Here is a 26,512-nt window from a genome sequence, read left to right on the forward strand (position 1 = left end):
GAACAAATGCGGGCCCCCTTTAATAAAGCATCCGCTTGGAAACTGAATTGACCAATCAGAAGATGCGTACTGTGTTCATTTATGTTAGAAAGCCTCATATAAAAAATATGGCCGGTTCAAGGTGTTCAGTTGGTAAAAGGAAACGTGATATTAAACTGTGCGACAGTTGTAGGAGAGTACAAAAACAAGGGAGGATTGGGTAGCTGTCGCCGATCTTACCTTTTATCTCCCTCCCCCCCTCTCCCGAAAAAAAGATGACCATGATATCCGGCAGTTTGGTCGGGCTTTAGTACATATTTTGGCCCACAAGAGGCGATGTTGAAGCTTTGAATTGATGGAGGCATAACATCTGTTGTCCAAGTGTGATTTCAAAAACTTTTAAGTGTAAATCATGTTTTTGTTATTGTAGTTTTTAGCAATGAGATGTAAACTGTGCTGTCATTTTCTCTTTCGTGATCACTGTGTCGCATCTTGCCTAATAATGGTAATGGAAGTGGAGTGCAAATTGGTCCCAAATCATACATGTGATTTCAAAATCTGTGTTGAATATGTTTGGACGTAAGGCAAGAAAACTCGGTCTAGTTCATAAACTCGGCTAACATCTTCAGTATAATTTAGACTAAAAGACTTAAAATCTATCTCCATAGCGACATCATACCTCAAAATAATCAATTCAATTTTCCTAAGTTTGCTGGTTTTACTGTATCGTCTCTATTGATATGTTTTCTAAGTTACTGTAAAAACCCTTAAGAAGCCTCTCTTCGATAAATTGTTAATGGTTTTTTTTTCGTTGTCAAACTGTAATAAGCTGGTGACTCACACCATGTAAAATTGACAAAACCTTTTACATTTATAGAAAGGCAAAACTAGCTAAAAGCACAATTGCTGACGTTATACCACAGATGTTTGAGGATGGCGTCCATAGTGACTTAAAATGAATGGAAAACTCACTCTTAAGAATGTATTTTTAAGATAATGATCTGGAAAAGCCGTATGCAGCCTGTTTCTTGTGTATGACGTCATTGCTGTATTAAAGGCACTCGATCTGAATCGAAGTGAGGGAGCAGCGAAAATATATCTCAGGTATTTATTTCTTTTTGATATTTAAAATGTACAAAGAAAGATAAGATTAAATGACAGTGAATTATGACATCTAAAAAACCGAGTGAAGGATGATATTTCAATTCCACAGGAAAAAAGAAACATTTTTTGCGTCCATGGAATTCAAACATGACAATTATTACTTACTACCTCTTCATTTTTTTCGTTTGAAGGGCTGATAGAGAAATCCGTAGTTACTCAGGCCTGTCCTCAAAAACTTCGCCCAATCCTCAGAAAAGGAATCGAAGTTCAGAAATTTTAAAACTGGTTAACGCTGTTTCCTATTTTACGTCTTTAGTGGTTATTTAGAATTTGTTCGCAGGGATAATAACAACAATATGTCCACATTTTTTATACAGTGAATTATTGTTAATTTACCACGACACGTTCTTTCTGGCGCTCGAATAAAGCAGAAATACCGTAAAAGAATAAGACAACTTTGAAAATTACATCACTGGAGAAAATGTAATTGCAAGGTAGGGGAGAAATTACTGTTTTCAAGAATTTCTTTACCAACCTTCTTTTTCCGGTTTAGGGACAATTTCATAATATTGTGACAACATGAATCGTTCTTATTCAGTTGTCAAATGTGCTGAATTATGGTTCAGAGAAGTTCCCGTTAAAGCTTCAGTTATGCACAGCAGTGTCTTCAAAGATTTATATAATACATGACGATTATGATATGGCTACATTTTATCATTTTTAACTTCTTTGTGAGGAAGACAGACTCGGCATCTGATACCTGTCGTGTATTATGAGATTCCACAAACATACAGTGCGCTTCACCTGGATAAAAATGCATTATCCATTACTTTACTTTATTATCCAAATCTTTTTCGTGAGTACAAATAGCACGCGAGACGAATACAAATCACGCGATATTTGTACTCCAGAAATACCCGCGAAATTTGCTCGCACTGAAATAACAATTTGGCTTGTTGGATAGTAAATCTCTTATCAAACGTTTTGTTATGTAGTATCGCTGAGTATTTTTACTCGTTGTTTGTATTTTGACTCGTCCTACAGGCTTGTCAAAATACGGCACAACTCGTTAAAATGCTCAGCTATACCACACAGCAAAACGTCTAATAGGATGTATTTAGATACAATGAATATATGAAAGTTCATATATTTTGAACTGCGGTTATAGAAACGTATGATGCACGATCCTCGCAGTAGAGAGCGCTATTTATGCAATAGCGAAAATCAGACCTGAAAAAAATCAGGCCTGTACGGGATTCGAACCACTGACCTCTGCGATACTAGTGCAGCGCTCTACCAATTGAGCTAACAAGCCAACTGAGAGCAGGCCGTTAAGTTGATTCGTAATAAGCCCGTGATGATAAATCAGATACAATGAATATGTGAAAGTTCATATATTTTGAACTGCGGTTATAGAAACGTATGATGCACGATCCTCGCAGTGGAGAGCGCTATTTATGCAATAGCGAAAATCAGACCTGAAAAAAATCAGGTCTGATTTTTTTTTTTCAGGTCTGATTTTCGCCATTGCATAAATAGCGCTCTCCACTGCGAGGATCGTGCATCATACGTTTCTATAACCGCAGTTCAAAATATATGAACTTTCATATATTCATTGTATCTGATTTATCATCACGGGTTTATTACGAATCAACTTAACGGCCTGCTCCCAGTTGGCTTGTTAGCTCAATTGGTAGAGCGCTGCACTAGTATAGCAGAGGTCAGTGGTTCGAATCCCGTACAGGCCTGATTTTTTTCAGGTCCGATTTTCGCTATTGCATAAATAGCGCTCTCTACTGCGAGGATCGTGCATCATAAGGATGTATTTATTATCCAAATGTGCTTCATAGAGTACAAATAATGCGCGAGACGAGTACAAATATCACGCGATATTTGAACCCTAGAAATATCCGCGAAATTCGCCCGAACTGAAACAATAATTTGGCGTGTTGGATAATAAATCTCTCGCCCTACGGGCTCGTCAAAATACGGCACAATTCGTAAAAACACTGAGCAATACTACGCAACAAAACTTCTGATAAGATATATTTATTTGAGTATATTCTGAAACTCTACTCGATCTTCAAACTTCCCCTCAGCCCATCCGCAGAAAACAGGAAGATGGTGTCCAAAAGGACCTTCTGGGCTTTCATTATTGCTTTCTGTAAGCACTGTTCTGTTTATCTAATGGAGTATCAAGTTAAGAGACTAAATGTGTTATTCAAACCTATTCAATAGGACTGGAATTAGTTAATTTTAGACACTCGGTTTTTGTTCTCACGAAAATAGCCTGCATGTTAATTCCTTAGATATCCAGGCCTGCATTAAATAACTCGCCAGAAAGTAAGTGACACGCACACGGGAGACACACTGTGGATAACCCCGGCTGGAGAACATTAAGAAAATAGAGTAACTGCTCCTTGGGAAATTACGAGAAAACACAGCACTCAAGTTGATTTCTGCTTCTCTCTCGAGTCCGATTGGTTTTATTAGCAGCAGATCACGACCATGTTTGTGTCGTAATTTATGCGGCGCCAGAAGTCAACAAAAAAAAAAATGCATTAGCGGTTTTTTTGTTTCCATTTCTGCCTACATTATACTGAAAAACGATCATTTCCAAAATTGTTCAAAAAAGAGGAAGGCCCCTTTCACTGCGCTCAGAATCTTTAACTTTTCACTTTTGTTGTTTGGCATCAAACGCGCGCTCGCGTAGTCATGTCATTTACATTTTATACCAGAACAGTCTGTCCAAAAGGCGCTTAATTAAAAATTACATTCATCAAATTTTGATAGCAAACTGAAACAATAAGAGAAATAAAGTGTGTATCTTACGAATTGAAATATCTTAAATATCTTAACAACGATAGACAAGAGCTTCGGATGCCGGCTACGATATCTTCTAATTTTATTCTTTTTTTTGTGCACTCAGCAAGAATCTGAAATATACTTTGGGTACTTAATTTCAAAACCAGGTGGTTTTAAGACATCTAGATTTATCTGAATATTTACCAGTTAGGTTTCAGTGAGTGGTCCGTCTGAGTTACGTTGGCCAATTTCTCAATCGTTTAATGTAATGATCTCCAAATGTTGACCGTGTACTTCTCCAAAGCCATTTAAAATTATTTTCTAACCGCAGGAAAGTTCGAAATTTCGAAATTTGCAAAGATTACTTTAAAATCTGAGCAGGCAAACTCCTAATTTGTGGAGAACAACAAAAAGGAAGTATTTGTGCGGTCAGCAGTCTTTTCAAGGAAGGAGAGCGGTTGATAATCGACCCACGGAGCGCATCAGTGCCGGTCTAAGTCACGCGTCCCTTTAAGTTAAGTCACGGTGACTGCAATGCAAATGAAAAATTTTTGGTCGAGCAAGACTTAATGCTTCCTGAGAGCTCCACATCAATGCGACCAAAGTTCTCTCCTATGTGATGTCATTTCCCTATGTTTTTCTCAGTAGTGTCCATAGACATAACCAAACATATATAGCTTAGCTTTTAATAACCCCTCACATCAGTACACATATTCTCCATGTTCTTCTCTATACAGTTCTCTCCTATGTGATGTCATTTCCCTATGTTTTTCTCAGTAGTGTTCATAGACATAACCAAACATATATAGCTTTATTTTTTAATAACCCCTCACATCAGTATACATATTCTCCATGTTCTTCTCCATACAGTTCTCTCCTATGTGATGTCATTTCCCTATGTTTTTCTCAGTAGTGTCCATAGACATAACCAAACATATATAGCTTTATTTTTTAATAACCCCCCACATCAGTATACATATTCTCCATGTTCTTCTCTATACAGTTCTCTCCTATGTGATGTCATTTCCCTATGTTTTTCTCAGTAGTGTTCATAGACATAACCAAACATATATAGCTTAGCTTTTAATAACCCCACACATCAGTACACATATTCTCCATGTTCTTCTCCATACAGTTCTCTCCTATGTGATGTCATTTCCCTATGTTTTTCTCAGTAGTGTTCATAGACATAACCAAACATATATAGCTTTATTTTTTAATAACCCCCCACATCAGTATACATATTCTCCATGTTCTTCTCCATACAGTTCTCTCCTATGTGATGTCATTTCCCTATGTTTTTCTCAGTAGTGTCCATAGACATAACCAAACATATATAGCTTTATTTTTTAATAACCCCCCACATCAGTATACATATTCTCCATGTTCTTCTCCATACAGTTCTCTCCTATGTGATGTCATTTCCCTATGTTCTTCTTAGTAGTGTTCATAGACATAAAAAAGTCATATTGAACGTTCCCTGAAACGACTCTGATAAAAGCTTTCATTGGAGATGCTATCTTTTCATAGCTTTGGCGAAATTGACATATTTCACGATCTCAGTTAGAAACCTTCCTCATTGTCACATCTATCATATATATATTTTTCTCTTGATTTTATAAGCAGCTGAGCTAATGGCGGAAGTATGCCTTCAAAGAGTTGTCCCAGGGTTTCCCTCGAGCCAACTTTTGCAAGCTCCAAAAGGGCATTATGTAGAACTGAATTTCACCTTGAAGACTTCAGATGAAATAGCGTGCATTAATGATAGATACCTTGAGTTTCGTGATGGATACAACGAGTCTGCCAATCTTCTTGGAAAATTTTGTGGAAGAAACATTTCTGGTATTGTGCGATCTAGTGGACAGAACCTGTGGTTGAGGAAATCAGATTACTCCAATTACCTTTTCAGAGGTTCATACAGAAACAAGACTACTAATATAACAGGCAAGTATTGATATGCTGAGATCAGTCCCTGAAAGTCATTTTATACATATCGAGAGTGGTCATTGCCTATGCTCCTCAGACTCAAATACTTCTGTGATGGCTCAGTATTACTTTTTCTTATCCTTCAGTGAAACCCAACTTGGATAAAGTGCTCCAGACTCAGTATGTGCTTTTCAACCGTCATCAATCCCTATGGTGTCCAGCACAGGGTGCACCAGCACCAGTCATTGTTTGGAGAAAGAACGGCACAGTGGTACAGAACAGTACAAGTGTACTGTATCGGCTGACCATCACTGGAGAAAACAGCGACAAGTACAGCTGTGAAGTGAACACACAGGATGGTTTTGAGAAAAAAGAAATCCGTCTTGTCATCGAAAGTGAGTTTTAGTCATAAAAATTTGATTCTTAACTGAATCAGGCTAAGAGGGAAACAATAGTGCACATTTGCAATTTTCTATACCTCGCTTACAAAATGAATAACTCCTAAGACTTTTTAATCTGTCTTCGAACCCTAAAGACTGTAACCATAGTTTTATTGACCTATCAAAATTTTTCCTTGCCTTGCTCTGGATTAGTATTGAGTTTTCGCGAGATGACTTGAGGGTACCAACCTTTTTAAAGGACTCAAATGCACTCTTTAGTAATTCCAACCAAACAGACTAAAATACCTTCACTAACTTGCATCAAACAATACGATAGTAAAAGTTTATCTTTTTTTTCATATATTCTAGGGTGCCCAGATCCCTGCCGATGTACCACTGCAGTTGGAGTTATGCGCTCAGTTACTAGGGTAAATTGTTGGGACAACTCTTTGCATTCAGTTCCACAGCACTTGCCCTTTTCTACTGCGGAATTGTAAGCATTTCAACTGTTCGTTTTACGAGGGGAGTAATGAAGGAGGGGGGGGGGGGGCGGACAGAGAGGAAATATATAACAACAGGACAAGACGTGAAACACTCGACCTTACTCAATGGTACATCCTCCTTCCAGGGACTTGAGATTCAACCGGATAAAAGAGCTACCACCTGGAGTGTTCGATAACAACCCAGAATTGACCATATTGTAAGTAGATGATAGTTATACATACCTGTATGTTGATATTGACGCGCAGTGAGTTACGAATTACCTAATTTCTCACTTCTTGTGGGTGTAGTCAGCTATGAGCTAAGGCAATGGAACAAGGTGCGATCGTTAATTGATTGGTTGTGATAAGCAGATGGGAGTAACCTGGCCTCATTAAATCATCTGAAATTTTTCAAAACAAGGCTAGTACCGGATATTGGTGGCCTTGGATGTAACAATTTCATTTTCAATCTTTACCAAGTTCTTTTGTTTTCGTATTTGCTTTATTTTCATGCGTCAGATACCCTGCGTGGATATTGTGATAAAATAAGAGAGGGAAGAAACGAAAGTTGATCGTCCTCGCAGGCTTTCTCTCTATAACTGTTTGCTTTACCCTTTCCCCCTCTCCCCGCCTCTTCCCTCTCTTTACTAATACTCATACAGCAGTGATCATTTTATCATGTGATGGTTAGACAAAGTTTTAACTCTTTAGATGGCTTCGTAATGACAATATTAGGATTACCGAGAAACTGTTTATATTCTCTTAATAAGAAGGACAAATTTAACGTTATCTTCAAACTATGGTTCTTTTTTATTTGATTTCAATCATTATGATCCCAGTAAGTTTTAAAACAGGTCAGAGGAACACCTTTCCAAAGCTTTTTCCCCTAACGCAAGCAATGTAAAAAAATAATCGCATTAGCCTTCTTACATTCAGAAACTCAGCCATTCGAAAAGATGGTGTCAGAGTTATAGTTCTCCGAACTCCAGCTCCATCTGGACTTCAGTTGCTTTAAAGGAATTAAAAAAGTTTTTAAAATGATGTTTATACTTACTACACTACTCTTTTGTCAGTCCCGCACCAGGGGATAACTCTTTTGCCCTAGTTCCTGGTTTCGCACGTTTCCTTACAAGGGCCTTCCCCTAACGCAAACAATGTAAAAAATAGTCGACCTGGACTTGTCACATTTAAAAACTCAGCCATTCGAAAAGATGATATGGTGTCACAATTATAGTTCTCTGAACTCCAGCTCCATCCAGGCTTCAGTTGCTTTAATTAAAGGACTTAAATTTTTTTTTAACAATGCTTGGACTCATTACACTAGTCAGTTCCCCGCCAGTGGATAACTCTCAAAAAAGAAACAACTTTGAGTTTAAATTTACAAGACATGTTTCGAAATTCTCATGTCATCTTCAGTTGCAAATGAGCTTTTACCGGTTGTACATTTGAATTTATAATAAGGTACGTTACAAATTACGTGTCAGGGCTTACGTTTCAATTTGAATATTAAATACGCGAAAAATGTAAATAGCGCGCGCTTGACTAGATAAAAAAAAAATAATAATAAAATAAGAAAGTCTGCTTCCAAATTTTAATAAAAATCCCATTCTCAGGGTAACAGTATCAATCCAGGAGATTATAACCAATAAACTGTTTATATGCTCTTGATCAAAAGGACATATTTAACTTTATCTTCAAATTACGGGTTTTTTTTTAATTTTTTATCACAATCTGATTTCAGTCATTATTAATCCCTGTAGGTTTTAAAGCAGGTCAGATGAACACCTTACATGGGCCTTTTCCCCTTAACGCAAGCAATGTAAAAAATCATCGAATTGGACTTCTTACATTCGAAAACTCGGCCATTCTAAAAAATGGTGTCAGAATCATAGTTCTCCGAACTCAAGCTCCATCTAGACCTCAGTTGCTCTAAAGGACTTAAAATTTTTTTTTGTCGGTTTTTACTCTTTTGTCGGCTCCACACCAGGGAATAACTCTTTTCCCCATGTTTCTAATTTTTCACTTTTTGCGGTGCAAAAATAAATAACCTCAACTTTCCCTCCCCAAAGCCTATATAGTCTCATAGCCACAAAAGATAGTGCCACAATAATAGTTCTCCGAACTCCAACTCTATCTAGAAATCAGCTGCTTTAAAAGAATTAAAAGAAAATTTTAATGATGTCTAGACTTGCTACACTACTCTTTTGTCAGTTCCGCACCAAGGGATAACTCTTTTCCCCTAGTTCCTGGTTTTTTTTTTTTTTCTTTTTTGCACGTTTCCCGCGCAAAAGTGAATAAACCTTAACCCTCCTGCCCCGATGACTATTTACTGTCATAGGACACTCTATAGCCCTTTAATGTTTACTTGGCATAAAAACCGATTACCACGCAACAATATTTCATGATTTTAACCATTGCAGCAAATACAAATCAAGCTTTAGACATAATTGGTTTACAACATCACATGTTCAATCGTCTTACTTTATTCAAAGGGATCACAAGAAAAACGTTGATGTGAACGATCACGTCAGTATTTATCGTCCTTGTATAGAAAATAATATTGCTTGAGTCTCTATTTCATGACTAACCGAGAGCACCTTCTCCGTATTTTCAACACAAGTTGATTCTGATAGCCGAGAGTAACGTTAGCCTCTTGAGTGCCTTACAAACCACCCAAAAACATTGACTGGCTCTCGATATATGTCAGGTGTCCAAAAGATTCTACGAATAATTGTTGCAAAATCTAAATTGACGTTTGCCAGAAGGAAATGACACAACAAAAATATACCATGGACAAAATGGTTAACCTATATCCAGGATATGTCCTCCATCAACAGACTTTAGGAACCTGATAGAAGGGCTATCACAGCAAGTATTAGTCACTTATCATAGTTACATAAAGAATAGCTTTTATTCGGCTGGAAAGTAATGCTCTGATATTTGTCCATTATTTGAAGCCTGGATATTTCTTAGGCTTGAACGGGCTTCGAACCAGTGCCTCCCACATACTAATTCAGCGCTACTATCAACTGAGCTACAGACTCACACATTGAAAGCGAGGTACAGTTGAGAGGCTCTTCTTTCTCGTGGAGGGGACTCATAATTTGTAATTAGGTAAATCTCATTTCATCGGCGACATTGACAATCAAATACAGCTTTATTTCTAGCAGGTGAGGTAAAACTTAAGCAATTGCCGAAAATAAGCCTGAAAAGAGAAAACTCATCCTTCAACCCTCTAAAGTTTGCCTCGTTCCCAACGTGCCATGTGTTGAGAAATCTGAAAAAAGGTTTGGGGTTACTTTCTATTTCGAACGAAAGTTTTCTTTTCTTAACATTTCAGTGTGTTAAAAATGTTTTGAATTTACTGATTTGCTCTTGCAATATTTGTGTTTATTAAGGGACTTGATAACACTTTTTAAATGTTATCTTTTTTTATTACTATAAAACAATTAAAAAGAAATGGTTAAAAGGACACAATAACTTAGAGACACTCTCGGATTTAGAATTACCTATTTAGGAGAGATCTTAAATTCGGTTATGTCAATCTCTTAGGTAACTGGGTGAAAACCAAATCAAGGAGCTATCACCTGGAGTCTTCACTAAGAACTCCAATTTGACTGACCTTTACGTAACACATGTTTGTTAGATACATATTTCTACGGAGTTTGGACTTTAGCCTATATATTCGTTATTGAACTTTTTACACAGATCGTGGGGGTACCTTTTGGAGTGTTCATTAACAGCACCAAAATTATGCAAGTGCTAGTTCACAATTATTTTACGAGCGCAAGTTGAATGTGAGATGATAAATAATCAACAAAGTGCACAGGCAGAGCTTTTTTGTAAATATCTCACATTTTGACAACGAACGGAAGTAAAAAGATAATTCCTTTCCAAATGGAGTACAGTTCCAATAGCCTCAGCTCAAGTTCTTTAGCCTTTTTCTAGCAAGAGTGTTTGATCAAGTGCTAACCGCTGGGATTCCCCTTTCCCAGCACACAGACAAAACCCAGAGACCTGCTTTCCCCTTTACCCCTTTATGACCCGTCACAGCCCTTCAGTATTTTTTTGACGCATTCAAAATTGACGACACCACAAAGGTTTAATTATGAAATCAACCTGTAAGCCGAGTAAAAAGCTACTCTACGGAAAATTTATTCATAATATCTTTTCCTGGTATCGCACATTAGCAAGACTGGTAAAAACCGTTACGATTGGCAAGATTGAATATAAACGTATGGCAAGAGTTAATATAGTTTTCGGAACGATTATGTCGCTAGAATATTGCTACCTTATAAACACCATTGGGTTTCTGTTCGATATTAAGCTTCGGCCCACGGTATGTTAACCACAGACTGACTCTGAAAGTGAAATATCAACTTGGAACAGACCGTAAGTGCATGGGAAATTTTTCTTGTAGATACTAAAATAGGATTTGTTATTCATAGCAAGCAAAATAATGCATACGGACTTTTTATCTGCAATCAATGCCCTGCAGAAACTCACAGAGCAAAAAAACTGGCGTTCACCTCACGGTAATCAAAAATTGAATTTACGGAAAACGCAGCACTTTATTAAAGTTTACCCGTGTTTTCCATAGGGAAAATCCGACGTTTTCGCACCGGTGAATCCCACTATTCGTTTTATTATTCGGTAGTTTTCCTTCGCGGTAAATACTGGTAAACAATTTATTTTCCGGCATTAGCCGCTCGGTTAACGCACGGTAAATGCTGATAAACAATTTATTTTCCGGGATTAACCGCTCGGTTAACGCACGGCAAACAGCTTGTTTTCCTGTTGTTCATTGGCATTTTCCGAGTGAACAACAGCATATTCACCGGAATTAACGCCTGAAAAGACGTATTTTCCGGGAAGTTGAATGTGTGTAAAATACAGGAAAACCAAATGTTTTCCTTTGTTTGCCGTTCGTATAACGCACAGAAAATGTCATATCTTCTTTTGTTCGCAACCATTTTTTCGTCCGGTGAACAAAATGTTCACTTGAGTTTTCCAGTGGAAAGCATGCATTTTGTAACATTTTTCCGCGATGGTGAACTCGAGAAAATTCGTTGAAACGCATTTTCCGGCGTCTTACTATTTATTGCTGTTCGGTAAACCTCGGTAAAATAACATGCACTCTGCCATTTTCAGCCGTGTTGCGTATTCTAACGTTATGTTCGCTGGAGTTAGCCAGTCAAAAGCATGCATTTCCCGATGTTTTGTGCGACGGTGAATTAGTGTGAGGCATACATTTTCTCGCCTTTACCGCCGCTTGGTTAATCGCTGTTCGACCCAATTAGTGCAAGTGACCCAACTGCCTGAAAGGAACAAATAAGCTCAATTTCCTGAAATGATCCACACGGCTCCAATAACTGAATTGCCTCAAATGACCCAATCGTGGTCAATATTCTAAATATAAGACAAGATATCCATTTGCGCTTTCATGGAGCAGGATAAAGAGCAGGAGACGATGATCATGATCGACGGACATCTTATATTCATGGCGTTGACCGTCAGCGTTTCTCGGATAAAACACTTAAAAAATGCATTGTTCGGACGCGTAGGAAAGCAGCAGGAGAACGTTCCGGAAAACGAACTATTCATTAGCCTCTCCTTGGAGAAAGAAAACAATGGACGACCGTCGCGTTTCCTTGTTTTTCACTATAAGTAGTTATGTGTGAAAACGCTTAGAAAATGCAGCGCTTGTGCGCTCACGTAAACTACAGAAAAACATATAAGAAAACAATGTAAGCTGTTCACGAGTGTTTCTACAGAGCAGGCAAACAGTAGACGAACAACATTTTTTCATGGCTTAATCACGTTCGTTAGTGATTATGTGAGAAAACACTTGGCAAATGGAGCGTTCTCGCGCTTGGGAAAACTATGAATAAAGGTTCAGGAAAACAAGCTATAAACTGGCGTTTTCGTGGAGCAGGAAAACAATCAACAAACATCATGATTCCGTGGGTGATTCTGCGGTAAAACGCTTGGAAACTGAAATCCAGCTTTCGTGCGTTCGGGAAAACCATAGTAAAACGTTCAGGTTATACACTAGCGTTTTATAGGAGTAGGAAAGGAATCACAAAGTAACATCGTGTTTTCATGGCATTCACCGTTAGTTATTCTGTGGGAAGACGCTTGGAAAATGCAGGGTTCGCGCGTACAGGAAAACTATGGAAAAACATTCAGGAAAGCAAGTTATTCATTGGTATTTTTCTGGTGCTGGATAACATAAAATGAACATAGTGCTTTTGTAGGGTTTTTTTGTGAATTTGCCCTCCGTTTCCAGATATCGGAAAACATTAGTATATTGCTGAAGTTTTCAATCATTCACCATTTTGGACCTTGGACTCCTTTATTGTCAAGGCATAGATCTTTGCAACAGTAACCAGGTTTGATCTCAAGGGCGTGAAGAGCGTGAAAAGGCCAGAAGTCCATTTTCAGAATATTATATAGAATACAGAGATAGAAAATGTTGACTCGCACGGATCGACTGGACTCATCATTAAGAAAGTCGATCTGTGTCACCGGGAGTCGATTACCAAAAGAAGACAGTACATACTTAAGCGTTGACTTGGGGTATTCATTGTTGACAAATCACAGAAGTAGACAACACACAAGTAAGCGTTAACTTGAGGTATTCAATGTTGACGAATCGACATGATTTGCACGGATCGACTCGACTCGTCATGATCACTAAGAAAGTCGATCCGTTTCATCTTTTCATAATTTGGGTTAATGATCTTGCATGGTAAAGGGACTAATACAGATACCATCACACGCTTGAGAGAAACAGAAAGTGTTTAAGAACAAATGTACGAGCATATTTTCCCGCCCAATGGAGGCTGTTGTTTATACATGCATTTTACTGAGCCTTGGAGGGTTCAAAGTTCAGCCATTCAAAAGGAAATTTGGATTTAACAGGTGAAGCAAATAAGATAGATTCTAACTATCTCCTCCCTCCTTCCCACTTTGACTCTTAAATATCTGCGCGGCACACAAAAGTCTATGGAACCGTCACAAAATCTCATGACTTCTATCTGTAAGGCGAGTGCAAACTTAGTCGCGGACAAAACTGTTATAGAATATTATTTGGTCAGTGTCTTGCTTCAGGAGGACGGGTTAGAACTAGTAGGACTGGTACTACTGTTTACAACTAGGGGCGAGAGTGAAAATAGTAAGGGTGCTGTAAACGACCACATTATTAGCTAAACATTAAATGGCTCTCGAACAGTATCTGGTGTCAAAACATTTTATCGCAAAATTTTAAGTTTTCCTCAGCCAAATAGAAAATACAGAAGAAAAACAAATGAGATCAAACGTTCAACCTAAATCCAGGATAAATCCTCCATCTGCAGACTTGAGACAACCTGATAGAGGAGCTAACACCTGAATTGTTTCAATAGACAGCGATTACCAATCATTTATCATAATTATATGAACCTTAGCGTCCATTTAGGGGGAAGAAATTCTCCGATGTTTGTCCGTTATTTAATCCGAAAAATATGAACAAAGAGCGAGGCTCGGGGAAAACTTCGAGCTTCAAGAAACAACTTATGTTCAAGGACAAATATTATATGTTCAATCGTCTTACTTCATTATCAGCAAGACGAGTAAAACTTTCAATGGATGACTGTCAGAATACAAACAAGCTGCAAGGATCACAACAAATATGTTGATGTGAACAATTACATTAGTAATTATTATCCTCGTATAGAACACGCTATTGATTGAGTCTCTAATTCATGATGAACCTAGAGCACCTCCCTGGTATTTTAAACGCGAGTTGACTCTGATTGGTTCACAAAGTTAGGTAAAACCTATAATTCTTGGTATATCCTTTGCGTAGGTACTTATACAGGAATCAGATAGCAGAGCTACCACGTGGAGTCTTCAGCTACAACACCAAGTTGATTCGACTGTGAGTAAAAAACATGCATTGCTTATTCCAAGACACATTTTTAAATGACTTATACAGACCCAATAGATCGTTTTCAGGTGACGTCATCAAATTCCAAAATTTAAAACTAAAGAGCCAGGAAAATTTTTATCCTCATCAGGTATAAGGGCGATTAAAGTGATATCTCTTTTCAACTTTCAGCTCAATAGAGTGCTTAGTTTGGAAAGCGCAATTTGAAGTTCACAGTTGTGGCTGTGCGTGACATACAGTTCTGATCGTGTCTGTCGAAAAATATACACTTATCTAGTGATTTTTAGCCTTTTTAGGAGTTTAAGTGTCAGGAAGAGTGTGTTTATTTATGTTTGTTGGTTCAGTTCAGAGAATCAGTCGACCAGATAGCCAAAGTAAGTTCCAGATGTTTATATTATTTTCCAGCCACTATATCGGTGCACCAAAGAGGTGCACCAACATGGCGGCTCCATACTGGGCCCTGCAAATTTGTGCAAAACATTTTTACGAATATTTGAAGTTTGGAAAAACGAAAAGGCCTAAGACTTGAAGGAGTGTCTTTTTTACCTTTCTCCTATATAACATTGCAATTTCCTGACCTTATCCATAGAATAGTTTTCGATTTATTTTTTTATTGGGTGAGAGTGAAAACAATCTATTGCGTGTATAAAACATCTTAGCTTGGGTAGTTACAAAATTTTGGTTTCGAATTTTAATTGCCCAAGGGCTCATGAAACATGCAATGAGGATTAAAGCTTGAAAACTAATTGTTCTTATGTGCTTGAAAATTGCTGGTTACCGGAAGCCTTAGTAAGTTACCCGAAAGTAAGTTTACATTATTTACCTTATGTAATGAAAGCATGATGTGGTCTCTTAAATTGTATTAGAGTTTAAAAAGCCTAGTTTTAATAACCCAGAAAATACATTAGATCACGAATATATCCTGTTCGTAGTTACTATAATTTCAATCAAATAAAAGAGTTACCACCTGGAGTCTTCGATAACAACACTGAGTTAACTGTATTGTAAGTAATGCATTTATCCGTTCATATTTCACGCTACTGTACTACTGTTCAGAGAGACCCCTTTAAACGAACGTTGCAGGGTTCAAAATGCAGCCATTTAAAAGGAAATTTGAGTTTATTTGTATAATACAATAGATAAACTCTAGCTTCCTCCTCCCTCCTCCTCTCTTTGACTCTTAAATATCTGCGTGGCTCACAAAAGCCTATGGAACCGTCACAAAATTTCATAACTTGGACCTGTAGGGCGAGTGCTTACCTATCCGCGGACAAAACTGTCATGCAATACCATGCAGCCGGTGTCTTGCTTATGAAGACGGGTTGGAACTAGTAGCGCGGGTACAACTGATCACAATTAGTAGCAAAAATAAAAATAGTCATGGTGCTGTAAACGATCGCATAAATTAGTAAACATTGAATGGCTCTCGAAATGTATTGGGTGTCCAAAACTTGTTAGGGAAAATTATCGGAAAAATGGAAATTTTTTCTGTCCAGATAGAAATTGACGCAAATAAATATACACGAATGATAAACTGTTCAACCTAAATCCAGGATATGCCCTCCAACTACAGACTTGAGACAACCATATGCAGGAGCTATCATCTGAAGTCTTCCAAAGCACAGCGACCATCAGTCATATATTATAATTATATGTACAATAACTTCCGTCAGCCCGAAGAATGCTCCGATATTTGTGTGTTTAAAAAAAAGAGAAAAATCAACAGAGAGCGAGGCTAGAGGGAAACTACGAGCTTCAAGTAACAACTTGTGTTATTTAAAAAACAAATATCCAGGCATATTGTCAAGTCAAACGGGAATATTTTGTTCATCATCCATCAAATATTTTTAGAGGTGCGGACAATAAATCATTTAAAACAGGTTATCGTTGAAAAGCGGTTAATTTTTCTGCACGTCATTAATCTATGAATTCGCAATGAAATATTTTCTTTTAACTCGCATTTGTTAATTTTATTTTCATTTGTACCCTTGATAGTGGCGTCATGAAGTCGCCGAAACGTCAGGATATTATCTCGTTCGTTTTTACCTGTCTATGTATTACTAAATCTTTGTTATTACGAACCCGCAGATTGAAAATCAAATTGAACAAATGGTGAACACCATAGCGCACACTATTGAGTTTTGGATGCACGCGGGAGGTTGCTAAGCACGAAACTGAGAAGCGTAGGAGTCGCGCAAGGCGATAGCCGAGAGTAACGCTAGCTTCTTGAGTGCCTTGCAAACCACTCAAGAACATTGACTGGCTCTCGAAATACGTCGGGTATCCAAAACATTTTACGGAAAGTTATCGAGAAAATTTAAATCTACGTTGTCCGGAATGCTTAACCTAAACCCGGGATATGTCCTCCATACACAGACTTTAGCAACCTGATAGAGAAGCTATTATAGTAATTATCATTTATCATAATTACAGGAAGAATAGATTTTATTCTGTTTGGCAGAGTTGCTCTGATATCTGGCCATTATCTAAAGCCTGGATATACTTTAGGCTTAAACGGGATTAAAACTCGTGCCTCCCAGCATAGTTAGTAGAGGGGACTATACTAACAGTGCTCCCAGACACTAATTAAGCGCTACTACCAAGTGAGCACCAGAGCCACACGTTGGAAGCAAGGCACAGTTGAGAGGGTTCACCTTTCCAGTGGAGGGGACTCATACAACTTGTAATTAGATAATTGCTAAAAATTTAGCAATTTCAGTAAATAAGCTTTAACGAGATGGTTCTTTTTTTATCAGATTCTAATCATTATAATCCCAGTAAAATTTAAAACAGGTCAGAGGAACACCTTTTGAAAGCTTATCCCCTAACGGAAGCAATGTAAAAATAATCACATTAGCCTTCTTACATTCAGAAACTCAGCCATTCGAAAAGATGGTGTCAGAGTTATAGTTTTCCGAACTCCAGCTCCATCTAGACTTCAGTTGCTTTAAAGGAATTAAAAATATTTTTAAAATGATGTTTAGACTTACTACACTACTCTATTGTCAGTCCCGCACTAGGGGATAACTCCTTTCCCTTAATTCCTGCATGGTTTCGCACGTTTCCCTTACAAGGGCCTTCGCCTAACTTAAACAACGTAAAAAAAAATCGACTTAGACTTGTCATATTCAAAAACTCAGCCATTCGAAAAGATGATATGATGTCACAATTATAGTTCCCCGAACTCCAGCTCTATCCAGGCTTCAGTTGCCTTAATTAAAGGACTTAAGTTCTTTTTAACTATGCTTAGACGTATTACACTAGTCAGTTCCTCACCAGTGGATAACTGTTTTCCCATAGTTCCTTGTTTCGCACTTTTCTCGTTCAAAAATAAATAAACATCAACCCTCCCTCCTGGCATAAAAACCGATTATGACGCAACAACATTTCATGACTTGAACCATTCCAGCTAATACAAATCAAGCTTTAGAAATAATTGCTTTACAATGTCACATGTTCAATCCTCTTACGTTATTCAAAAGGATTTACAAGAGATATGTTGCTGTGAACAATAAGTTAATACTTATCGTCCCTGTATAGAAAATGCTTTTGAATGAGTTTCTATTTCATAACCGTGAAACCGAGAGCGCCTTCTCAGTATTTTCCATACAAGTTGACGTTGTTGAGCCTAGAAAAACTCTAGCTTCTTGAGTGCTAAGCAAACCAGCCCGAAAAACATGGACTGGCTCTCGAAATATGTCGGGTGTCCAAAACATTTTTACAAAAAATTATCGCAAAATTTGAATTTACGCTAGCCAGAAAAAAAAATTTTATCAATTGCCGAAATAAGCCTAAAAAGAGAAAATTCATTCTTCAACCCACACATTTACCAATGCCTGGTTCCAGATTTTAATAAAAATCCCATTCTCTTAGTTATCAATTGCACTACTCTCAGCCCTTATTTCACCCAGTTCAAGGTAACAGTATCAATCCAGGAGATTATAACCAATAAACTGTTTATGTCCTCTTGATCAAGAGGACATACTTAACTTTATCTTCAAATGACGGTTTTTTTTATCACAATCTGATTTCAGTCATTATTAATCCCTCTAGGTTTTAAAACAGGTCAGAGGAACACCTTACATGGGCCTTTTTCCCCCTTACGCAAGCAATGTAAAAATCATCGTATTGGACTTCTTATTTTCGGAAACTCGGCCATTCTAAAAGATGGTGTCAGAATTATAGTTCTCCTAACTCAAGCTCTATCTAGACCTCAGTTGCTCTAAAGGACTTAAAATGTCTTTTTTTTTTTTTGTCGCACCTTCTCAGTATTTTTAACACAAGTTGACTTTGATGGCCGTGAGAAACTTTAGATTCTCGAGTGCTTAGGAAACCATCCAAAAACATTGACTGGCTCTCGAAATATGTTAGGTGTCCAAAACATTTTTCGCAAAATTATTGCACAATTTAAATTCACGTTGGCCGGAAGAAAATGACACAATAAAAATATACGATAGATAAAATGTTTAACCTAAATCCAGGATATGTCCATGTCCACCATTGATAGACTTTAGCAACCTGAATAGCTTTTGGTAAGCTTGAAAAAAAAATGCTCTGATATTTGTCCGTTATCTGAAGCCTGGATATACTTCAGGCTTGAACGGATATCGAACCCGTGCCTCTCAGACACTAATTAAGCGCTACTACCAAGTGAGCACCAAAGCCACACGTTGGAAGCGAGGCACAGTTGAGAGGGTTCACCTTTCCAGTGAAGAGGACTCATACAACTTGTAATTAGGCAATTGCAATAGTGAAATGAGGATGGCTCTTCCGCAACCTCGTACCGATTATGTTCGTAAAAGTTTCTCTTATAACGGTGCCGTGTTGTGGAATAGCCTTCCGACTGATATTAGAGTATCTAAAACATTAGGTGAGTTTAAGACGAAGCTAAGTAACTTCAGTTTTGAGTGAACTAATGACAAGGTGTCCCTGAGAAGCAGTACTTTTATTTTCATTTATTTTCATTCTAATAAGAAGTTAGTTCAGTTAATTTAGATTAGGCTTTTAATCTTTTTATAAATTTTTTAATGATTATATAGTTTTAAGTTGTACATTTGTAGTTATATTGCTTGTAAGACTGAGTGGAATCTACCGTGTATAAATAAAGTGATCTATAAGCTTGAAAAGGGAAAATTCATTCTTCAACCCTCTAAAGTTTGCCTCATTCCCAACGTGTCATGTGTTCAGAAATATGAAAACAAGTTTGGGGTTATTTTATATTTCGAATGAAGTTTTCTTTTTTTTCAAACTCAGTCATGTCAATTTCTTAGGTCCTTAAGTGGAAACCAAATCAAGGAACTACCACCTGGAGTCTTCACTAACAACTCCAAGTTGACTTACCTGTATGTAACACATGTAACGCACATTTTCCAAAGCTTGGTAACAAATTTTGATAGAAATCTCATTATCATAGCTATCAATTCCACTGCTTTCAGCCCTTATTTTCACCCAGTTCAAGGTAATAGTATCAATCCTGGAGAATATAACTAATAAACTGTTTATATGATAAAACTCAACTCTCCCACCCCCAAGCCTAATAAGTCTCGTAACCCTTAAATATTTGCTTAGCATAAAACTGATTACGACGCAACAACATTTCATGACTTGAACCATTCCAGCTAATACAAATCAAGCTTTAGAAAAAACTGGTTTACAATATTACATGTTGAGTCGTCATACTTTATTCAAGAGCATTGCAAAGAGATATGTTGATGTGAACAATCACGTTAGTGGTTATCGTCCACGTATAGAAAAACCTATTCATTGAGTCTCTAGTTCATGAGTAACCGAGGGCACCTTCTCAGTATTTTCAACGCAAGTTGACTCTGATAGCCGAGAGAAACATTAGATTCTCGAATGCTTAGCAGACCATCCAAAAACATTGACTGGCTCTCGAAATATGTCAGGTGTCCAAAACATTTTACGGAAAATTATCCCAATAGTTAAATTTACGTTGGCCAGAAGAAAATGACACGACCAAAATTTCCGGTATGTAAAATGTTTAACCTAAACCCAGGATGTGTCCTCCATCAACAGAGTTATGGAACCTGATAGAAGAGATATCACAGCAATTATCAGTCACTTACCATAATTAAATGAAGAATAGCTTTTATTCGGCTTGAAAGAAGTGTCCTGATATTTGTCTAGTATCTGAAGCCTGGATATACTTCAGGCTTGAACGAGACTTGAACCCGCGCACCCCACATACTAATTCAGGGCTACTACCAACCCGGCTACAGAGCCTCACGTTGAAAACGAGGTACAGTTGAGAGGGTTCTTCTTTCTAGTGGAGGGGACTCATATAATTTGTAATTAGGTAAATTTCATTTGATGGGGGAAATTGAATGAAATAAAGCTTTATTACCATCAGGTGAGCGAAATGTTACCATTTACCGAAAATAAGGCTGAAAAGAGAAAATTCATCCTTCAATCCTCTAAAGTTTGCCTCGTTCCAAACGCACTATTTGTTGAGAAATCCATAAACAAGCTTATAGGGTTATTTTCTATTTCGAACGAAGTTTTCTTTTCTCAGCATTTTAGTGTTTTAAAAAATGTTATGAATTTACTGATTTGCGATGAATAGTTCAATATGGACTAGAATCGTATCATTGAGTAAAATCTCGCATTCTGATTGGTTAACAAAGCGAGGTATTTAGCGTAGAATTGCGAATTGAAAACGAGGCTAAGTGAAATTGTTTCGCATCTACGTCACTAAGCGCAAGAACTCTCTTCAAATTGTTACAAAGTTTGGTTTCTAAGTCAATTTAAAATGTTTTCAAAACCATTGTCGCCTTCTAAAGAGCAAAAACAAACAAAGCGTTTTCAAAGTGAGCTCGAGGTTCTTCCTTGTTTTGAACTGAACTTCAAATTCTTGGAGAGGCATGAAAACCTCTTTCGCTCGCGACAAACCGAAAGTGAGAAAATCGTGTAAACACGGCCGAGAAAAAACAACCTCCGCGCTAACAGGTCACGCCAACCCGGGATCAATATCCATCTGCAGCCAAAATCTTTTAGAAAAACAACAAAGGATGTAAAGCAAGTTGGCTGGGTTTTCAGTCGTACCACTACGACTGTCACAGCTGCCAACGCCTGCGACGGTCCACGCACTTATGCTTTGCGAGAAATATATGTCAACAGCCTTACACTGCCATCAGTAGTTGGCAATAACACATCAATGAATAACGGCATTGATGATCTAGCAGCAAGAGTTCTTGGTGGATTGTTCACCAATGTGTCGCTCAACAACTCTCCAGTGAATATTTCCATGAACTTTCAGTCGAATGCTCATCCCAACGATTCAACTCATGGCAGTCGGCTGTAGTGAATTTCTACAAATAAAAAGATTAAAGTTTTTGGACTTTTCATGAAACACTTTTTTGTTTTTAAAGGAATAAAGTATCGTTCAATACACGTATTTACACTTCAAGGCACTTACCTTATATTAATCGCGATGTTATTGCACTTGAAATCAGTGCTTTCGCTTGCACACTTCATTTCTCTCAGTTTGCCACCAAAGAGGTAAAAGGTGTAAATTAGTTTTCTTCTCGAGCAAATTATTTGGAATTTTGAAAAACGATGTTAACGATAAACGGCTTGTAAATCCATTGAAATACCACTATTATCCTTAAATAGTGTGAAGCTTGTTTAAAAAGTTAGAAAATTAATCTAAAATCAAGCACGAGGTACAAGTAATATTGTCCAAGGTTCAAACGTGAACGACTCTTCAACCTTTCTTTCTATTTGCTAACATAATGACACTTCTACGTATGATGCACGATCCTCGCAGTAGATAGCGTTATTTAAGCAATAGCGAAAATCAACTTCAACTTCGAATTCTTGGAGAGGCATGATTCAACTAATGGCTATATGAACTTCATATATTTCATTGTATAATGACACTTCTGACAGGTGGCTTTGAAAAGGCTTTCTAGAGCGCGCGCTAGGGATAAAACAAACAATAATATTGCTGATTTAATTTTTTGTTTTCTTATTTTCATCCAGTTATGCGATTCCAGGAAAATTCATCACCTGACTGGTGAATTCCGCGTTAAATTGCACTTGGAAACCGATATCGCACGAATTGCGAGGCGATGAGTGCGATATTGGTTTTCGCGTGCAATTTAACGCGGAATTCACGAGTCGGGTAATGAATTTTCCTATAACTATTAGTAGCCGGAGTTTGAGCAAATTTTGCTTTTCACATTTTTGCCGCTAGTTTCCCATTTTGTTTGATTGTTGCTGACACTCACTCTTAAGTCGTGTTTGTTACTGCGAAGAGCGCTCTCATAGTCAAGAAACATCATGTTTTCATGGCATTCACCGTTGGTAATTCTGCGGTAAAACGCTTGGAAACTGATATCCAGCTTTCGTGCGCTCGGGAAAACTGTAGTAAAACGTTTAGGAAAACAAGCTATATATTAGCGTTTTCGTGGAGCAGGAAAACAGTCACAAACATCATGTTTTCATGGCATTCACCATTACTTATTCTGTGGGAAGACGTTTGGGAAATGCAGCGTTCACGCGAAAGGGAAAACTTGAGAAAAACATTAAGGACAACAGCTATTCATTGGTATTTCCCTGGTGCTGAATAACATGCGATGAACATCGTGCTATTCTTCAGTTTTACTGAGAGCGAACAATAAATTTTCCGTTCGTTTCCAGATATCTGAAAACGTTGGTATAATGTTAAATTTTTCAGTCATTCACTATTTCGAACCTTGATAACCCCAGTTAACAACGCAGTTGAGCAAGCGTGGTTGGAAATCAATTTTCCAAAGAATGCAGTACTTGAACAAGTGCTTGTTCGTTTCTTGAGACGACCTTTGTAAGCCAGAAGTTTTGGGTAAAGGTGTCCAGGCCTTCCAACCTTTCTTCAAGACTTTGCACTCGGTGAAAATCATAATCTTTGAGCACACTATCCAGCTCTAGTAAAAAGGAACTCTTTTGTCACGTGCAACCTTTCAATTTCAAAAACATGAACAGCCCACTTATCTTTGTACTATATACTTTTAGGCTTAGAAGGTTCAAACATAAAAACTTCCTAGTGGTAACTTTTAGAGTTGAAAACCGGGTAGACCTACCCTCTGCCTCTGATTAAAATGAAAACATCTCTCATTACATTGGCTAGCAAAATGTACATGTGTTAATGAAGCAAAAGAAAGATAAACTAAATATATGCGTGATTTTCCACTTTCCTCGTGATCAAGAAACCCTGATAAAACACTTTCCCTTTTTTATAAAATGCTACCTCCAAAAACTTTAGTTCTAGTTCCCAAGCTCATTTCTAAAGGACACAATAACACAGACTCAGTCTGGGAATCATGATTACCCGTTAAGTACATGTTAAATTTAATTTATTTCTATTTCTTAGGTATTTCTTATGACCTCAAAATCTCTTTATTAATAATTATGCGATTGAAAGAGAGTGGCATGGTTGTTAGAGGACGTGAGTTGAACAGAGGCAAATTTACCCAGTCAAAGGTTACAGCATCAACCACAATACCTAAACAATTGTTCAGCAGGAGGACAAATTTACTTAAGGAGGCTCGAAAGGGTTTTCCACTATTAACAGTAAGTGCCAATCAGTAAAAGATCTCAGGACTGTCAAACTTATCATCAGGATAATGACTTGACATATGCATAACACTATCTTAGGGCAATATTTTAAGGGGGTTCGTCAGGCATTATCTGTTGCCATGACAACAGTACAGTAGTGCTAAAAGACCTTCTAAAACTTAGTTTTTTTAAAATATCTCAAAAACCAAGACGGTGACCTCGTTTTTTTTTTTCAAATTTCTTAAACATCATTACATTCTCTAGCTGTATACGTGATATTAAATAAAACTATCTAGTAGAACTTGAATTATTTAGGAAGATGCTTTTTGAAAAAGAAAAAAAATTTCCGCTCGATAAATTTTTTTAAAATTTTCTTCAGGAACGCGTAATGATGAAATTAGTTTGTACACAAAAAATCAGGGTAGGTCACCGAACTAATTTGCGAGATATTAGTTCAACTTAGCAAGCTTTATTTCCGGTTTTTGCAATTTTAGCTCACACTTTTATATCCGGTCACGCGTTTTAAACGATATCGCTGACTCAAGGGCTCATTTTCGCGAGGATGAGTCTGTGTCCGCGCGATTAATCGAGGAATGCCCTCAGGGCGGAAAAAATCGTTCATTCTGAAGATGGATTCACATTGTTTTGTGATTTTACACATTCCTGAAAAGTGAGTCATCATTTGAGACTCAGACTGCTGACCGTTACGACGGTTGGAAATGAACTCCGGAGAGAATTCTCTAGCTGAATTTGATATATGATGACAAGTTGATTTTGCAGATGGCGCCAATGCCAGTACTCCATTGAAGCCGTTAATGTTGACTTTCTCGTACAGAGATTGTAGTGTAACATGAGACAATCCAGCATCTGCCAGCCTCTGGACCATGTTTATCGAAAGATGAAGCTTTCCATCGAACGTCTGGATGGTATCTTGTCGTTGTTCCGAGAAGATGGCTTGATCGAAGGCTTCATTCGGCAATGCACATTTACCATGATTGACCGATGTAATTGTTCATGTGCAATTTGAAGTGGAAGAGTGAAAACAATTTGGAGTGAAAATAATTTGCTTTGACGTCTTCCAGATTGTCATGAGCGTCAATTTCAGCGGAAATTAGGGTTTCATATACATCAGCAATTTATTGGTCGTCACAGATTTCGCGAATTTCTATAATTTTCGAGGTACTAGAGGTATGAACAAGCCTTGGCTTCATTTTTCTTTTTTTTTCTCTTTGCCACTGTCATAACCTTGAACTTTCATTATTCCGTTTTAAATGGAAAACAAAACAAATTTTGCAATCCTTTCTTAACAAATGCGAGTTTGCATTTTCGTAGTTGTAACGTACAGTTTATCAAGGGAAATCTTTCTCTTTATCTTTATCTTTCTCACAACTTTAAGATGAATTTTTTTTTACTTTAATTTTACCGTCTATGGTTGATATGAATTAAAATAGCATCTACATTTTTACGATCTCTTGTTTACAGAAAATTATGTTTATTTTTATGGCAACATTTACACTTCTCTATTTCCGTTATCAAAACTGTAAATGTTTACAATCCTTCATCCAACAATGATTTCATTTTCCTTTTCATCTTCCAGTGAGTTGTTTAGGAAAGTTTTCGGTCATTTCATTTTATTACGAATCAAATTCAATGCGAAACAAGTTGTAGCACTCAGAGGTATCCACTTAAATTCTTCGCGGAACAAAGTAAGATCTTCCGAATGCACTCGACGCGACTTTATTGATAGGGTGTCCACTTCACCATCCTCCTTTCGCTCGTTAAATAAAATTTTTTTGCCCACTTTCGGCCAGAATCCTGCCATCCGAACATTTTTCTACCTGCTTTCAAGAAGTAAACTTTCCATTTTTGTTTCTCAAACAACCTCTTCCGCTGGAAACAATAGAGGTGCCGGCAATTTTTGAAACACTCATGGCGGCCATGTTTGTTTACAACTCGCGTGGGGATCTGATCGCACGCGCTATCGCTTATTTCTCTCGCGAGTAATTAGCTTTCGTGTTTCTTGGAATCCATTGCTAAGTTGATGAACTAATATCTCGAGAATTAGTTCGGTGACCTACCCTGATTATTTGTGTACAAATTAATTTCATCATTATGCGTTCCTCAAGAGAATTTAGAAAAAATTTATCCAGTGGAAATTTTTTTACAATTTAAAACAGCATTTTCCTAAATAATTCAAGTTCTACAAGATAGTTTTTTTTAATATCACGTGTACAGGTAGAGAATGTGATGATGTTTAGGAAATTTAAAAGAAAAAACTAGGTGACCGACTTGGTTTTTGAGATATCTTTCAAAAACGGAGTTTTAGAGGGTCTTTCCGCACTACTGTACTG

The 26,512-nt window shown here is 37.4% G+C and overlaps 1 protein-coding gene, 2 long non-coding RNA genes and 1 pseudogene across 4 annotated transcripts in view; all 4 read left to right on the plus strand.

The window, feature by feature from the left end:
- Nucleotides 1–1,033: 1,033 nt before the first annotated feature.
- On the plus strand, nt 1,034–3,587 carry LOC148742911 (uncharacterized). The gene is made up of 3 exons (XR_016000846.1): nt 1,034–1,083; nt 1,461–1,577; nt 3,183–3,587. It is a non-coding gene; the product is annotated as an uncharacterized LOC148742911 (long non-coding RNA).
- A 1,935-nt stretch (nt 3,588–5,522) lies between these two features.
- LOC148742912 (uncharacterized) lies at nt 5,523–6,691 on the plus strand. The gene is made up of 3 exons (XM_088749118.1): nt 5,523–5,832; nt 5,961–6,209; nt 6,564–6,691. Exons 1-3 carry the CDS (start codon nt 5,523–5,525, stop codon nt 6,689–6,691), a joined length of 687 nt encoding a protein of 228 aa, XP_088605244.1.
- A 134-nt stretch (nt 6,692–6,825) lies between these two features.
- The window catches only part of LOC148742913 (uncharacterized), a 185,968-nt gene continuing 166,281 nt past the window's right edge, over nt 6,826–26,512 (plus strand). For both annotated transcript variants that reach the window (XR_016001553.1, XR_016001556.1), the window contains exon 1: nt 6,826–6,894. This is a non-coding gene — a long non-coding RNA (uncharacterized LOC148742913). The remainder of the gene's footprint in view (nt 6,895–26,512) is intronic.
- LOC148742914 (uncharacterized) overlaps nt 24,015–26,512 on the plus strand; it is a 10,390-nt pseudogene continuing 7,892 nt past the window's right edge.

The sequence above is a fragment of the Stylophora pistillata genome, chromosome 1 (assembly GCF_964205215.1).
Source record: "Stylophora pistillata chromosome 1, jaStyPist1.2, whole genome shotgun sequence".
Classification (NCBI taxonomy): Eukaryota; Metazoa; Cnidaria; class Anthozoa; order Scleractinia; family Pocilloporidae; genus Stylophora; species Stylophora pistillata.

Coding starts and splice junctions, on each gene's coding strand:
- LOC148742912 (XM_088749118.1), top strand. CDS start 5,523: ATGGCGGAAGTATGCCTTCAAAGAGTTGTCCCAGGGTTTCCCTCGAGC. Junction 5,833..5,960: donor CAAGACTACTAATATAACAG/GCAAGTATTGAT, acceptor CTTATCCTTCAG/TGAAACCCAACTTGGATAAA. Junction 6,210..6,563: donor AATCCGTCTTGTCATCGAAA/GTGAGTTTTAGT, acceptor CATATATTCTAG/GGTGCCCAGATCCCTGCCGA.